General features: G+C 49.0%; 1 protein-coding gene across 6 annotated transcripts in view; it reads right to left on the bottom strand.

The window, feature by feature from the left end:
* Positions 1-209: 209 nt before the first annotated feature.
* Positions 210-17793, bottom strand: part of SAE1 (SUMO1 activating enzyme subunit 1) — a 62795-nt gene continuing 45211 nt past the window's right edge. For 4 of the 6 annotated variants that reach the window (XM_086353300.1, XM_086353301.1, XM_086353302.1 and 1 more), the window contains 3 exons: positions 10032-10176; positions 4822-4891; positions 210-1187 (listed from right to left, as the gene is read on the bottom strand). In XM_086353300.1, coding sequence (XP_086209426.1) covers positions 1095-1187; positions 4822-4891; positions 10032-10176 — 308 coding nt within the window. In that variant the 3' untranslated portion in view covers positions 210-1094. The remainder of the gene's footprint in view (positions 1188-4821; positions 4892-10031; positions 10177-17793) is intronic. The other 2 variants (XM_086353303.1, XM_086353305.1) reach the window with 1 other exon arrangement.

Below are 17793 nucleotides of genomic sequence, written 5' to 3'. Positions count from 1 at the left end.
ATTTGACAACAAGACTCAAGCTTCTATGTGCTTTAGAATATGAGCATGCTAACTTTTGCTGCATTGCTCAGGAAAACAGTGGCAGGAATGGTGACAGAGGGGAGGGCCTCCGTGTTGTGTTCAAGCATCCAGGGATACATCTTCATGTTTAAACAGGCCATTGCTCCCTGTCAGAGGAAGAAGTTTCTCACATGGAAGAAAAACAAATCTTAAAGCAAATAACTTTATTTCTATCATTCCTTTTTGAAGAACCAAAGAAATATAGAAAATATAAAAAACACACGAACAGCTGCGATTCAGGGGGGTAACAAGAAGGACCAACACAGCCCTTCAATGTGACAGCCTGCAGCACGACTGCCTTCACCTGTGAGGGGCTCTGCAGGAAGACAGGCCGGCTCCCCCGTCCCACCTCAAAGCCAAAGAGTCAGGCTGGCTTCCCAGGGGTGGGACCCAGGAATCTGCCTTTTTAAACAAGCTTTCCCATTAATATTCCACTGGCAAGGCCTCACCCTAATATCCAAGAGAATTTGGTAATACTTCCTCTCTTTCAAAATCCAGGCTGGAACTCAACTAATCCTAAACTAAAACTCAAGAACAGCACACCAGATGGCACCTGTTGTTTCGCAGAGCTTCAACCTTTGGTGGAGATACACTCCGCCCGCCATGTTTTTGGCTCTCTTAAGGGCACCTGTCTACACTTGGAACTGTGGTTCTGACGTGTGGTTTCACGGCCCAGGGCATTATTCCCCACCTGAAGTCACGCTCCTCGCTGTGTGACATCAGGTGGGGACTGAGGACAAGAAGGTGGCGAGAGGCTCCTAGGCCACCAAGTGTGCTGGTTCCTGGCTGGGGACTTCCAGGAACTGGCCGCGCAGGCGAGCTGGGAGGCCTGGGGCGAGGAGGAGACTGTCAGGACCCAGGCCCCTGTGCAGCCACTAGTGCTGCACAGCCTCGTGCCTCACAGGAAATGGTTGGTACTGGTTCAGTGACTTGGTTTTTCCCTCGCCTGGAGAGGCCTTCATGGGGGAGGGGAGGGGATCAATCGCACAAGGGCGCCGTGCGGTCAGCATCTCTGGGGCCGCAGAGTCTTGGGTTCAGTTGGGGCCCAGGCACTCCACAATCCCGTTCCCCTTCATGCCATCGAAGAAGAAGAAGTTGTTGTGAGGGGGGTCCCTCTGAGACAGGGCCTGCGGAGGGAAATAAGAAGGTTCAGCTCAAGTGCTTAAAAGGGGATACGAGGGAGAAAAGAGAATAGACCCCTTAACCGAGACCTTCCCAAAGCAACGTGGAGAGTGGTTCTCGAAAGAGGCCGACTTTGCTCCCCAGGGGCTATTTGGCCAGGTCAGAAAACAGTTCTGACTGTGACTCTCCTGTCCCTGCACTCTGTCCCCTACCAGCTGTGTGCCCTTGAGCAGACCATTTAGCCTCTCAGACCTTTACGTTCCCCGCGTAAAATGAAAACAACAACTGTTTTATCCTGGGGATTAAGAGAGATGCTTTACCTCCAATATCTAAAACAATGCTTAACTCAGAGAAGCACCAATGGCAAATGGCCGTAATAATTACTTATGAACATTCCACTGAGAAAGGCAGTGAATGATCATTCTGACCCATCTGGGAGCACAGCCTCTGTCACCTGGGGGGACACACACCGACACTCCCAGGGGAAGGCAGTGCTGCTGGCCCTCCACGGGACACACCAGGGTGGGCATCCAAAGGGCCTGGGAGATTCTAGTCGGCCATGGAAATGGTCATCATTTCATCCGGTTAACAGGTCAGAGCACTTTTAAGAGACGGAGTGACAGTCCCTGGGATTACATGCTGGACCACGAGTGACCTGTGTGGACCAGGGCAAGGTCCAGAGGTGACAGTGAGTTTTCTAAGACATTCTCAACCCAAGAAGGGTTACTGTTTAAAGAGGAGGACATCACCCACGCAAACTGCAACCTGCCAAGGTGCCCGGGAGCTCCATGCAGTCAGTCACTCCTCAGGCAGGCCTGCCTTTACAAAGCTGGGCCCTGAACCTCTCCTCCTTGAACTAAGCGCCAATTCCAGTCCTCATCTGTAAAATGGAGATGATTATACCTATTCCAAGTGCTTACTCTGGAACAAACTGTTCTTTTGGAGAGGAGGTGTTGACCTGGTGTCAGAGGGTGGCTTCTCTGAGCTTGCATAGGAAAACCCAAACAAACGGCCTCAGCCTATTAGGGTTCCTGGTGAGTATGAAACGCGATCCAGCTTGTAACATGCCGGCCACAGAGTAGATTCTCAATAAATGGGAGCTGCTACTGCTCGAACAGGAGGTCCTTTCCCAATATCTGAGGCCCCCAGGCACTCAGCCAGGTCGAAGGACACACAGGTGGATCCCAGACGCAAGAACCCACGTTCCAGGAGATGGCACGACGCATTTTCACATGGAGCCTGGTAAGGCTGCTGCTGTCAACTCTCACCTCTAGTGCTGTAGGAGGGGAGACTGCCCACCAACAGTGAAAGGTAAAGAAGAATGATTAAACCCAAGGAAGGAGGATGAGACAGGACAGGACTAGAATGTGTGGTGTCTGGAAAGATACAAGGAAGGAGGGGAACAGACGATTCCCAGGGAACAGACTTGTACATCTGCCCCCATCTCCCAATGTTTACGTTTTACCGTGGTCAGAGGGCCCCACCAGGGAGAGGGCGGAGGTCTGCCGCCCTCAGATGGCAGGCCTTTACCGCCAGCTGGCTGGAGCTGGACCGGTGTTAAGTGAGGGGGAGTGGCAGGGACAAGACAGCAGGGCATGGGGTGAACGCGGGGCCAGGGGGAACGTACTTCCGAAGGGGGAGGGGAGATTCCAAACATGCCTGCAGCCAGGAACGCAGAATGCTCTGGCCATGGGACAGACAGGAACAAGATGCGGGCCACAGCTGTGCCCGGCGGCAGGAGGAGGGGCGCCCGGAGGCGGGACTGGGGCGCAGGCGCCGCGTGCCCCTGCACACAGCGGGGCAAGACCGCCTGCCCAGCCCACCACCTCCATCCCATGCAAGAAAGTCAGGAAGCAGCATCTCAGCGGGATGCGTGGAGGTGAGGCTGAGGGCACCCGAGACCTGCTGGCCAAGGGCTGAAGAGCATGGGCCCAGGAGCCGGACGGCATGAGCTTGAATCCCGGCCTCACCGCTGCTCTGCATCTCAGTGCAGGGATCGCAGCAGCTCCTACCTCATGCGCTGTTGTGAGGATCAAACGAGTCTATCAAGTTGAGAACAAGGAGTCCAAGCAGTGGGTGCAGAATGGGCTTTCAACAAATGCTATCTAGCGACTTCCCTGATGGTCTAGTGGTGGGGACTCGACCTGCCAATGCACGGAACACGTGTTAGATCCCAGGTCTGGGACGATTCCACGCACCGAGGGACAGACAATTAAGCCCGTGTACCACAACTAGGGAACCCACATGTCCTCGAGAAGCCACCACAATGAGCAGTCCATGCCCCACAACTGGAGAGTAGTCCTGACTCTCTGCAACCAGAGAAAGCCCTCTGGCAGCAACAAGGACCCAGCAGAGTCAAAAAAAGAAAGTCCTAGAGAAAACTATGTTTAAAATAAATAAGTGTTATCTATGCTCTCATCATCGTAGGATACAAAAACATACTAGGTTCCCACTCTCCCCTTGCTGTTCCATCACTGTACTCTTTCCTGCCAAGTCTCTCCACAGGCAGTCTCAGAGTCCTTCTCAACACAGTCCTCCCGCAGCCACCACCGACTCCCCAGGCCAGGGGCCCAAGGCGAACCCTGCCAGCAGCCTGGGCAGGCAGAAGCGGGGTGAGGCCGCACACAGCAGCGCGTGCCTCTCCTCTCCTCCCACTGTGCCTCCCACTGCCTACGCCACAGAGTGAGACTCAGAAAGAATCTGATCCAGAGAATGATCAGGGAAGAAAAGAGAGGGAAAAAGCCTTAAGAAGATGGTGGGACCATGAGATTGCGTCAACTGTTTTTGAAGCAAGTGTGCAAACCAAGACAAAGCAGGGGAAGTTGGTCCACTGTTCCAAGTCCACTTCAGTGGTTAGGATGTGCACAAGGCAAATTCATCACTTTAGGAAAATATCAAAGTCCCCCAAGAAAGGAACACATACTGGGGGGTATGCTACAGTTCTGATAACCCAAATGCTCCAGAAGAGACTTCAAAGTGCCGTGCCAGGTACTAAACACATGACCCTGTGTGAAAGCTCCCCTTTCGAGAGGGAGAAGGACATCTGCCTAACGTGGGTACAGGGCACGCTGGGCAGAGCCTTGTGGGCTCTGGGCACAGGGCTTGAGTTCCTCTGGTGCTGACTCCCCTGCTCTACACTCGCCCACGGGGTGCGAAGTAACGAGAGGGAACTCTGACGCCATGGCATGAGCGGAGGGAAACTGGAGCAGACAGGAGCAGTACAGGCTGTGGAGGCCCTTCTTTGGGCCTCAGTGTCCACCCCTTAAGTGTGAATCAGGACAGTGCCCACTTTACAGAGCTGTGAGCAGAATCTGTGGCAAATGTCACAACACCAGATAGCTGGGTGGTATAGTTAGGGGACGGCAGACAGCCCCGTGGGCTCTGTGTCCAGTTCTGGGCTTATCAGCACGAAGTAGGCACTCCCAAGGCCATTTGCTGAAGGCCCCACGTGAATGGGCTGGAGAGAAGGGGATGAAGTGGAAAAAGGGAGGGAGAAAGGGAACAGGGAGGTCAGGAGACAAGGATGACTGGGTCTGAGAAACCAGGCAGCTCTCTAAGACAGCTCTGGGTTCTCTGTCGGCACATCCAAGGTCCTAGTGCGGAGGGCCAATGATCTTCCATGCCACAGGGACTTTTTACCTTCACAATTTCCTGGGCCAGGATCCCTCCAACCACTGCACACACTGGGGCCATCTCAGAGAAGCAGTACCTAAAAGAGAAGACATGTGAAACAGAGCTCTGAGCAACAGGAAGGCTGGTGTGGACATCTGGGAGAGGTCAGTGGTGGGTTTGCCTGAATGAAAACATCTCCCACCAGGAGGAGTCAATTCAGACAGTAATGCTAATACTGGTATCTAGGTGTGAAAAGTAAATCTGATCCAGGTTAGTGGGTGGCGAGAAAGACATCTGAACCTTGGCAGGCAAGAACTGTTTCACAACTTCTTTTTTTTTTTTGAAGTTAAAGGATAAGACTATATCTGTGCATCCTAAAAATAAAGCCCTACAAATACCAGATGTTTTGGTGCCCCGGTCACATTCTCGCAATTCTCTTCTGTCCCACAATGGGCAGTGGGTTCAATATGCTAGTCCCAGACAAATGTCCGGAGCAGGCCTGTGTTAACATGCAGACAGCTTGGCAAAGTCGGGGTCTGAAATTAAAGCATGGGAGGAAAGAAAAGTCTTCACTACCCACATAGATACCAACCCTTCTGGGCCAAGAGGGGGAACCCAGAGGACAAATTTTAGCTAATACTGTCACCTGCCCCTCCCAATCATCCATCCCAGACAGTCAAACGCTGTCTCCCACCACCTCCCTCCAGGAAGCCTGCCTCGCCAGCTCCCACTCCTGAACACAAAGGGGTTTCTAGAATGAGCAGATTGAGGTGCAGGCAAGTTAAACGGAAAACTTCTCTCTGGAGCCCTACTGAGAGAACACTTCCAGTCTTCTTGCTTTGGTACACACCCTTCCAGACATTTTTAAAAGGGCACATATCTAAATATATATAATTGAAAACCCAGGTCACAGCAACTACTATTCACTGTGCCCCATGACCTACGGAGGGATATTTAAGCTGGTGGACTCTGTGGTCATACACCTTGGTAGAGCCGTCCAAACAGCTTCTTATGGCAAATTCCTAAATATAGAATTGCTGAGTCCTGATGCTCTCCAGAAAGGCTCGATCCATTCAACTCCCACTAATTAGGCTCGGGGTGACCATCTCCTTACCCCCTGGCTGGGACCAGCACCCCCATCTGTTAATCTACGGAGGCAACTTTTCCTCTTGCATACCAAGGTCCTCTGAGGAACTATAAAACCTAACAGAGAAAACTATAGCCAGGAGAAACTAGTCGCCATAATTCTACTCCTCAAAGATAGTCAATTTTTTCCTTTAAAAAAATTCTCCTTTATTCTATGTGATCCTACTATAAAAATTTAATGTTCTACTTTTTTTCTCTTAAAAGAATATAATCTTAAAAAATAAAGAGTATCATCTCAACAAAATGCCAGTAAATCAAAACAGCAACATACACATGATCACTTCAACTGACACAGAAAAAGCATGGGACAAAACACAGCACCCTTTCGTGATAAACACACTCAACAACTGGGAACAGAAGGAAATTTCTTCAAACTGATAAAGGACATCTACAAAAATCCACAGCTAATATCACACTTAACGGCAAAACACTGAAATATCAGGAACAAAACAAGGATGTCTGCTATCACCACTTCTATTCAACACTGTCCTGGAGGTTCCAGCCAGGGCATTTAAGGAAGGCAGGAAAGAGGCACAAGGGGCATCCAGACCGGAAAGAAAGAAGTGATATGTCTTCACAGATGACATGATCTGGTACACAGACAGTACTAAGGAAACCACAGAGAAATTATCTGAACTACTGAATTATTTGAATCAAGGCTGCAGAATACAAGATTAACATACAAAAAAAAAAAAAACCAATCTATTTCTATACATCAGCAACGAACACCCTCAAGATGAAATGAAGAATTCCATTTACAACAGCATCCAAAAGAATAAAATATTTCAGAATAAATTTAACAACAGATGTTTAAGACTTACTCTATGAAGACTACTGTTGAAAGAAATAAAAGACTTAAATAAATGGAAAGATATTCCCATGTTCATGGATCAGAAAACTTAACTTTGTTAAGACAGCAATACTTTCCAAATTATTCTATACATTTGACATAATTCCTCTCAAAATTCCAGCTAACCTTTTTTGTAGAAATGGGAAAATCCACCCTAAAATTCTGCATGAGACCCAGAATAGTCAAATAATCTTGGAAAAGAAGAGCTAACGTTGGAGAACCCACGTCCCAATTTCAAACTTCCTACTACAAAGCTCCAGTAATCAAGACAGTGTAGTACGGCACCGGACAAATTCAGTGATTTTCCCCCCTCTCTGGTTCATGGAATGAGTAATTTTAAATTTCTTTTAAAATTATTTTAAAAACAAAAAAATTTTGACCACACCACCCAGCATGTGGGATCCTGTGTTTCCTGACCAGGCACTGACCCTGCACCCCCAGAAGTGGTGAAGTGCAGAATCTTAATCACTGAACCACCAGGGAAGTCCCTATTTTAAAAATTTTTTATACAGTTTTAAAGGTCATTTTCCATTTACAGTTATTAAAAATACTGGCTAATACTCCGTGTGTTACACAGTGCATCCTCGAGCCTATGTTATATCCCACCCTCTGTGCCTCCCACCTCCCCTCATCTCCATCTTTGGATTCATTCCATACTATCTGTTTTTTTCCATAATATGTCTATTATCTCTGAAACTTAAGGACCAGTAAGTTCACCAAAGGACATATACTACATTCCAATTCCACTTAAACAAGATGCCCACAACGGTCAAATTCATCAAGAAAGAAAGAGGCTGCAAGGGGCTGGGGACACACAATGGGAAGTCAGTGTTCAGTGGGGACAGAGGTTCACTTTGGGATGAGGACCAAGTTCTGGAGACGGGTATCAGTGACAGGCGACAAGAGTGCGAACGGACTTCACGCCACTGATCTGTCCATTTAAGAATGGCTAAAGTGTTAGAATTTATGATGTGTGCATTTTACCATAATGCAAAAATTTAACAGCACAAGTTATATTACATATATACATTATGAATGTTTGTCATAGATGTTTATAACAGTGAAAAACTACAAATAACTGAAGTACCCACCAAGCAGGTAACGGTTAAATGAAAACCATTCAGTAGACAATGACACATGCGGCAGTACAAGCGAGGTTACAGGTCTTTACTTGTGACACAAACAGATCCATGAGATGCTGGAAAAGGAAGGCTGTGGTATGAAAAGTGTGATCATTTTGGTATTTAAAAAGAGAAGACACATGAGTAAATACACACACAGATGTCTGAGAGGCTAAACCCCCAAATTAAACCCCAAGCCAGCACTGGTGACTTCTCACTGGGAGGAGCTATGGGAGATCCTTTTCTTCCCTTTTCTATTTTTTGGCAATGGGCATCTGTTACCTTCATAATCAGAAAAGCAACTGAGCTCTCTGAAGAGAATAAATAACATGAAGGACGGGACAAGCAGATCACAGACAGATGAGGGAAATGGAGACTTGGGCACAGCTTTCCCTCCTCAAGTGAGCGCACCCTGCTTGGAGCTGGCAGTGGGCAATTTGTGCAGGCAGCTCAGCTGCCAGACGGCAGCTCGATTCCCCGCCACATCCCCAGCGCATCTCCCCCAGCCTTATCTGCACTGGCCATGGCCGGCTGTTAAGAGGCCATCAAACACCTCTCACTTAAAGGGCAATAGAGAGGGAGTGCCTGAGCACGGGACGGCATAGACATGAGGGCATAGACACGGGAGAGCTGTTTCTGCAAAGAGGACTGGGAGGGTGGGGGGAATACAACACTCTGTGGAGAGGAAACCAGCCAGCAGCGAGACAGGCTGTGAGCAGTGAGGCTGTGGCTCTCTCCTTCTGGGAAGTGGGGGCTCTGCCACTGGCTGGTGATGCCTAAGCAGGCCATTCATCACTCTCAATGCCCAAATCGGTCACTCGGCTGCACACTCATGGCCTGGCACTGGCACTAGGTGTGCTCACTGGCCCGGATGGGACTACTGAAGCCGGACACCTGTGGGAACCTGTTCTCCGTGGGCCGTCCCCCGGGACAGGGACCCCATCCCAGGCGGTGGTGTCATTAGCCCCTGAACTCCCTCCCGGTGCCAACTTACAAGAGTGCCTGGTATCCAGGTGCCTCTTTCTGGCTGAGGGCTCAGCAGGCGATTCAAAGCCCCACTGCTGGTCTTAAACTGGCTGAGGCTTGTCAGTGTCTAAGTGAGGTCCCCAGACATGAGTACACAAGGAAAAGACTAGGGAAGGGTGGGACCACCATTCACTTTCTTGCTGAATAGGAACCAAGGTACTAGGCTGTCCCCAGGGATCAGTGGTGTGGGCAAATCTTGGTCAGCTACTTACTAAAACCTTGGACACGTGACTGTATCTTTCGGAGCCTCAGTTAACTCACGGGGAAATAATAACACACCCTTCAAGGACTTTAACAGCCATATGGCTGCACTGGTAAAGCACTGAAAGCCTTCACTACACCGTGCTTCCATTATCATCTGTGTAACCTCAGGCTAGTGACTGGGCTTCTCTGAGCTCTAACTCAGCTTCCCCTCTCCTATAAAATGGGGTCTTGTCAAGACAGGGCACATACACAAAGCAGCTACCACAGTGCCTGGTACTGTAATAGCTGCTCAGTAGATTCTAGCCATCATTATTGCAGCTACAAGCGGGGCACAGCAAGGCAGCTTACAGAGTCCCTCAAAGATGCGGAGAGAGAGTGGAAGTAAGCAGATGATCCCAAAACTGTCTGGGAGGGATTCCTAACTTAGTCTCCCTTTGGAGAGACCAACAAACCCAAAACCTGACTGTGTATAAGAACAAAGGACTGGTCCCTGAGGCTGAAAACATCGAAGTGCCCAGGGGTGAAGATGCTGGGAACAAGGATGCCATTGCAGCCGAGGGTATAAACTGATGGGTCATCAGCGGAGGGCAAGGGCAGTATCTACCAAATGATAAACCCATCCTTCTGACCCGCCACTCCCTTGACCCTGCAGTTATATCTGAACACATACAAGGTCACCTCCATTTTTCATATACTGTTGTTATACCAACAGAGGGGCGGACGGCTGCGAGGTGGGTGTGGGTGTGGGTGTGTGTGTGGCAGAATGTGGCAAAGGAGGCTCTCTCCTCAGGGCTTTTCAGTCTTAATAAAGCATCTCTCCAAATTAAGGCAAATGCTAAACACAGACATTTATCAATCTAAACTCAACTGTGATAAATAGTCAGACCAACCTGACAAAGTCTTCAGGAAGCAGATCAGGATTGACACCCAGGGCGTCAAGCACATCATTCCGTATCTGGAGCAACAACTCAGAATCTTCCCCAAAGGTATCAGAACTAGGATCTCTTCCTTTATCTGTGCGAAACTTCAGGAGCACTGGGAAAGGAAGAAGTCAGGTTAAAAAACCAAGTCTTTTCACAACTGAAAAGAAAATGATGTGATCAAAAAAGGTCTTAATTTCCAAAACATACAAAGAGCTCATAGAACTCAAATGGGCAGAAGACCTGAATGAACATCTCTCCAAAGAAGACATACATGTGGCTGTCAGGCTCATGAAAAGACGCTCAATGTCACTAACCAACAGAGAAATGCAAATCAAAACTACAAAGAGGTAGGTACCACCCCACACTGGTCAGAATGGCCCTCAATTAAAAAAAATAATCCGCAAATAATAAATGCTGGAGAGGCTACAGAGAAGAGGGAACCCTCCTACATTGCTGGTGGGAATGTAAACTGGTGCAGCCACTATGGCAAACAGTATGGAGGTTCCTCAAAAAAAAAAAAAAAAGAGTTGCCATATGATCCAGCAATCCACTCCTGGGCATGTATCTAGACAAAACTGCAATTCAAAAAGACACATGCAGCCCCATATTCAAAGCAGCACTATTCACAATAACCAAGACATGGAAACAACCTAAATGTCCATCGACAGATGAACGGATAAAGAGGCTGTGGTGTGTATACACAATGGAATATTGATTCAGCCACAAAACAGAATGAAATAAAGCCATGTGCAGCAAGAGGGATGGACCCAGAGATTATCATACCAAGTGAAGTACGTCAAAAAGAGAAAGACAAAAACCACATATCACTTATACGTGGGATCTAAAATGCGACACAAATGAACTTATCTACGAAATAGTAACAGGCTCACAGACCCAGGAAACAGACTCGTGGCTGCTAAAGGGGAAGGACGGATTGAGAGTTTGGGATTAGCAGATGTAAGTTATTATATATAGAACGGAATAACAACAAGATCCTAAGGTATAGCTCAGGGAACTATATTCAATAACCTGTGATAAAGCACAGTGGAAAAGAATGTCTGTATATGTGAATCAACTTTGCTGTAGAGCAGAAATTAACACAACACTAAATCAACAGTACTTCAATAATTTTTTTCGTAATAAATACTTACAAATGTTGATAATAAAACAAATTTTTTTCATTCTACAGGAAGTACATTAATTAAAATGTGGGCCAAGTGAAAGGTTAACACTTTTCATTTATTCAACAAACATAGTCAGAAAGGTAATCAAATAATGACAAAAATGACTAAAATTCCTGTGACGAGAGCCATGACAGTACAACAGAGTCTGACATCCTCTATAGGGTCTGTTAAGCAAAGCTTCCCTGCGTCAGCACCATGAGTGAAGTCTGTGTGGGTTTGGGAAGAAAGGTCCAAGAAGCTTTTAGCGCAGGGAAAAGGCCCTGTTCTGACCCAGGAGAGACGTCAGGTGGAGGAGGCACGCATGCTAGGCACAAGTTCAAAGGATGAACTGCTTCCAGCCAGAAGAGGCCAGCCAAGGGCTCGGACACATCAGACAGGCGGATCGTTACAAACAAACCCTCCCATACTTAATACAACTGCTACGTCAACCTCCAGAAAGGGATGTTTCATTTTGGATGTGAACTAGAGGAAGTGTTCAGATGATGGCAGCAAATCAGAGCTACCGTGGAACGAGCCCTGAACAAGACTTGAACTTGTAAGCCAAATGAAAAGACACAGGCATGAACAGAAGACCGATCAAAACATGAGCCCCTTCCACTGCCTCGTCCAGATGTTACTGCAGGCGGGCTGGGGGGCACTCTTGTCCCCACCATGCTCTCCAAGGCAGGCAGAGCCTCCTCTCCAGGCAGTGCTCCTCCCACAGCACACAGGCTGTTTTGGAGCAAAGGGAGAGATAGTAGATCCTGGGGGGCCCTGGGAGGGCCCTTCACACTCACAGTTCACCAAGTGCTTCCACTAAGTCTCATCAGTGTTTGCTGACGAGTTCACTGAAAAAGTGAACTCATCCCCCAAATCATACTCCCTCCCTCTCAGTACAAGGAGCTCTCCTCTAAAAGTTAAAGGTGAAAGGGAAAAGTTAAAGGTGAATGGGCAATTGTCGTGGGGCTCTTTAAAAATGCAAATGTTTGGATCTAACCTCAGACTAGGGAATCATCAACCTTCTCTTTGTTTTCTTCAGACTCACACACAGTTTTTGTGATGAGCAGCCCAGTGGAGAACAGCTCTCCAAGAAGTAGTAAGAATTCATTCATTCGCCAGCATGAGTGAGCAGGGCTGACCTAGGTGTGCCCGGTGGACTTAGGTGCCAGAGTCCAGTGGTGAGCAAGGTCTCTGCAGCCTGAAGGTGATGGGGGAGGACAGGATATTAAAGGCCAGGACAGACAGCTCCACTGCAGCCTGAGAGAAGTTCATAAACAGTTATACAGAGTTCTCAGAAGACCCCACACAGCGGAGGTCCGGGTTAAAGAAGATGCAAACTGCTGCTGGGCTATGCTTTTCTCAGTGCCAGTATCAGAGAAAGACTGCTAGTCACACGCCCTGGACAGGGCTCTGCACATCAGAGGGCTTGTCCTCTTTTCTTTAGAAGGTTCCAGAACACCTGCTTCGGATACTGTTTGCAGTCTGGGAATGTTACTCTCCTCTCTCTTCCAAGAATACAGCTTCTACAACCCTTGATTCGGCCCGACCATTTGGCAGCCAACTCAAAGCCAATGTCCATCCGGATGCTGGCTAACACGGACATGCCATTACCTAAGTTCAACTTCTACCTCTGCAGATGTGTCGCTGGGATTCTGATCTGGACTAAACAAGTGCCTTCAGGCGAGTGTGTGGGGACAGGGTGGAGGAAAGGCTGTGGAAGTGGTGAGGAATCGCTGAGACCGAGCCTCTTTGCCAACAAGGTCCTGTGAAGACAAATGAACCTGGAAATCTCCGGTCCAGTCAAGAGGACATTCTAAGCGGACGGTATCAAATGTCAGCCCTCATCCTGTCCATCACTCTGGAGAAGACAGACCCAGTGTGCACGTCAGTGTTGCCTGAGCAGATGCTTGTAATGCACAGTCCAAGGGCCAGGGAGAAGCAGGTGGGAAGCGAATGAGGCTGCAGGACTGCAGCTGGGGCCCTGCCTCTTCTGTGTCACTGGGGCAGAAGCACGAACTGTCACAAGGGACACCAGAGAGGCTCATTTTTTAAGCCCTCGCCGCAAAACTTTTCACCTTCTGGTTATGGAACACAGCTCTTGAAGCAAACTCAGACTATTGTAACAACTCCAAAACAAACAGTGCCTACTCCATGCCAGGCACCTTTCTAAACCTTTTATGTCCACAATAACCAAGGGAGGGAGGGAGGTCCTGATACGCTCGCTTCCCCCCTTCACAGGTGAAGAAACTGAAGTCCAGAGACTGAACAGTTTTTTCCATGGGACTGCCAATGAGGAGTGTCACAGAACTGCCAATGCTGGCACTCAGAATCTCTGCTTCTGAACCCTAACTGACGCAGCAGAAATCCAGGACCATGAGGAATGCAGCCCAAGGACCCCAGGTGGTCTGGCTCTTTGCCCGCCACCTTAAGAGAACTCCTGCTCGACCACATTTTGGTGAGATGCATTTTCCAGACGGGCCCTGCTCTCTCTCAACTGGTCCATTCATTTTAAGTTCCTAGCTCTTCGGGTGAGAAGAGGAGGCAGGGGCCATACGAGCCCTGGCCCATCCATCTTCAGAGGGTAAGACCGGTTTCATCTCGGAAAAAAAGAAGGCGGCGCTCAGAGGACGAGCAGAGGCCGCCAGCAGCTGGCCCCGCTGTTTCTCTGGGCCCCTTGCCTGTTCCTGGTGCGGGCCGCCTGGACGTGGGCCGGCAGCCTGGCACCGTCTAGAGGCCTCACTGACCACATCTGAAGTTCGCGCAGGGCCTCCGGGACGGGGGCCAGTCACTCCAGCCACTTATTTGCAGCAAAGCAAACAGAGGCTGTATTCTGTACTCTTTTTTTTTTTTTCTTCCTTTAATGTCAGCACTCCAGTGAGCAGGGCTGGAGGGGGCGGGAAGAAGCCCAGTGTTCTAGACGGGCAGCAGCCTCAGAACTGACCGGAGCCCCTGACGGGTTCTTGCTTATTAAAGTCTCCTCTTTGTTCTGTCATCTGCCCTCCCAAATGGCCAGACATACACACATCACTGTTGACTCTGCATTTCTGGAGAGCACCTCCCAGCCAGTTTCCAGATTATGAAACTATTCTGTGAAGATCAAATACTGTTAGGGATGCCAAAAGATGACTCATCGAAACATATCAAAACACTGCACAAAATCAGAGTTCCAAACTTGATTAACTTCCTCTGAACCTTTTAATTAACTCAGGCTGCTGAAGTCCGGAGGTGGGGGGTGACATTCACTGCTACTGAGGACAGACTGGGGTCTCTGCTAGAGTTCAGGACTCGCCCATGCAACGGAGGAGACAAACTCTGAAAGGGAGACACTAAGCACCTTTTCCTGGATTAGAAGAAAAACTGTACATGTGGATAAACTACTACTTTTGCAAAGAGAAATTAACCCAAATTCAAATTTAATCTGAATCAGACTACTAGATTAGTGTTATAATAGGAATCTGGGAAGCTATATTATTAATTATTCTATTTCTTTCTGAAAACTTTCATTGCATTTAAATGGGACAATTATATTTAGCATAATCACTAAGGCCATTCAAAAACTCCATTATTTTTGTAGGAAAAAAAATGAAGTCAACGTTGCAAACTAGCTCCAACCCAATTGCTGTTCCCCAAAAGAATTCATCTAAAGGAAAAAAGCCAAATCTCTGTAAAACTGCCTGGCTGGTGCCTAGAACTGTTCTATACCAGACACCCCTGCCTCACACCACTGGTGCTTCCCAACATTCTCCCCAAACTGGCTCACTCAAGAGACTCATTATCTCTGGGAATGGCCTGGAAATCGGATCCACTCCTGGGTGACATACATCTCCAAGAAAATGAAAAGGCGAGTTATCCTCTTAGCCAGCAGCCCATTTCCTAAGGCAAGACACCAGGTCTCCTCTTTAGTCAACTGTTCATTCAATAAACACACAGCGAGCACAGCCTCTGTGCCGGGGCCCGAGTGCAACAGAGCAAGCTGCACGCTCTGCCGTTCCGAGTATGTGTGAGGGCGACACACATCACAACGCACGGTAACGAGAGGCAGCACGAGAGGAGGAGCTGAGCGAGCACGACGGGGAGGAGAGGGCAGTCTCCCCGAGCAGCCGGACACCCCCTGCCCACCAGGCACAACCACCACATTTCGGCAGGTCCTCCAGACCTGAACGCTGACCCTTGCCACCTCCTGCCCTTGGAACTTGCCCGTGCTGCTCATCAGGGACCACTGTGCCCTCTCTGTGCAGAGCCCTTCCCCGGGCCTGGGCAGCCTGGAACCAGCAGATAGCTCTGACCCCTGATCTAAATCACTGTAACACTGGACCCTGACAACATCCCTAAGCCTCCTCCATAAAATGGGAAGCATCACAGCACTGAACTCATGCGGTTTAAGGATGAACAGAATGAATACAGGCCAGGCACCTTGGCCGGTGCCAGGGGAGCGTCGGGTCCATGGTGCTACTCCGGAACTGTCCGACCTCCATAAACCCACCTACATGGCCCTCAGAGAGGCTGACACACTGGCCTATGCTGTGACTCCTCACATGACTGAGACCACCACCAACTCAACAGTGAGCTCAGCAGGCGACCGTGCTTTGGCTCTAAATCGTGCATACTCCAGTAACTCTCCGCACCTTGCTCTTGGCCTTCATGGTCTCGATCACAATTTGAAACTTCATAGTCAAAGTGTCGGCTCACCTGTACGAAGATGGACCCGTCTCCTCACCAGCCTCTGGGGCTCTGCGGGGCAGACATACATCTGTCACATTCACCATTACCTACTGAGTGCCCAGCACGGGGCGGGCCCCCACTGCACACACTGAGCAAGTGTCGGTGCTTGGAGAAGGAAGGAAAGGAGTCACAGGGCGAGAAGGCTCACAACAAGGTGGCAGAGGCCCCCACAGATCTAACCAGCCTGTTCCTGTGCTGACTGAACTGAATGGAGACCGCAAGATACCCAGGATGGTTCTGTTTCTTACCAAGGAATGTTCAGCCAGAGAAAAAAAGGAAAAAAAAAAAAAGACACACAGTGTACCACATCTGCCTCAAGAGGGAAACAAGATAGAAGCCTGCCTTTCAAGGCCACATTTGAGGGCCAAAGATGCAGAAGAGCCGGTCCACAGGCGTGGAGCTCAAAGGAGGGAAGGGGCTGGGCTGGAGGAAGCAGAGGCACGGTCTCCGGGAACCCCCATGAGGGCCTACTGGCTCTCAGCCTCTCTCACCTTTCAAGGCATCTGGTGGCATCTCGTCATCTGCTCAGCTCAGCTCCACCCCACTACCCGCTTCATTTACCTTTCTTAGTGTTCCTCTTTAACCCAGAAACTTGAAAGTATGTGCATGCACATATTCCTTCATTCATTTTCTTGTCCACAAACATTTCCTGAGCACCTGCACACCACCTCCACCCCATATGCTGAGCCGTGCTGGGACCCAAAAGGCGGAGATCACAGTCCACAGAGGGCACGCACATAAGCCCCTGTCTGTCACCACGGCCGCCCGGGCCTTTGACCTCTTTCTCCAGAGAACTTCACCCCCAGATTGGCCTGCCCTGAAGACTTTTTCTGAAACACCCCTGCTGAGCACCAAGTCCTGGCCATCCTTTCATCTCGCCAATGAAAGCTAGTCTCTGACCACATTCCATCTCAGTTCAGCAGAGAGAGAAAGAAAGCTGTCTGGTTATTTACAGCTTGCTGTCTTCTGAAGAAAACCTGAGGCAGCTGGATGAAAGTTGTTGATGGGAGAAGGGGAGTCCTGCTTCTCAGAAATGACCTGCTGGGTTTTGCCTACCAAATGAAAGACCCAGATTACTCAACCTGAGCATGCAGTGGAGAGACTGGCTCACCCAGCCGTGCAAAGGTGCAGTACTGAGCGGCTTTATAAAAGGTCAGGCCCTGTGGCCAGTGATTTAATTATGTGCAAATGGTTGCCGCCGTTATTTATGCCACAATCTGGAAACAATCTCACATCCAATAATAGGATGATTACATAAAATATGATTGGAGTAGGAAATGGCAACCCACTCTAGTATTCTTGCCTGGAGAATCCCATGGTCAGAGGAGCCTGGTGGGCTACGGCCCATAGGATCACAAAGAGTTGGACATGACTGAGCGACTAAGCACGCATATAAAATATGACAGATTGACCAAATGGAGTATTATTCAGCTATCAAAATTATGTTTAAGCAGTTTTTGGTCACATGTTTGTTTCCTTAACATTTAGGTTTTTAAAACAGGGGCAGGTAATAGCCTATACTCAGAACGAGCTCTTCTAATAAAAACAGAATGATGGAGAAGGCAATGGCATCCCACTCCAGTACTCTTGCCTGGAAAATCCCATGGACGGAGGAGCCTGGTGGGCTGCTGTCCGTGGGGTCGCTAAGAGTCGGATATGACTGAGCAACTTCACTTTCACTTTTCACTTTCATGCATTAGAGAAGGAAATGGCAACCCACCCCAGTGTTCTTGCCTGGAGAATCCCAGGGACGGAGGAGCCTGATGGGCTGCCGTCTATGGGGTCGCACAGAGTCAGACACGACTGAAGCGACTTAGCAGCAGTAGCAGCAGCAGCAGCCAAAG

Source organism: Bos grunniens, chromosome 18, assembly GCF_055505025.1.
Source record: "Bos grunniens cultivar Pamir isolate PY7600 chromosome 18, Bosgru_T2T1.0, whole genome shotgun sequence".
Taxonomy (NCBI): Eukaryota; Metazoa; Chordata; class Mammalia; order Artiodactyla; family Bovidae; genus Bos; species Bos grunniens.
Note: the sequence above shows the minus strand (reverse complement) of the source record. Positions and strands in the feature narration are given on the sequence as shown.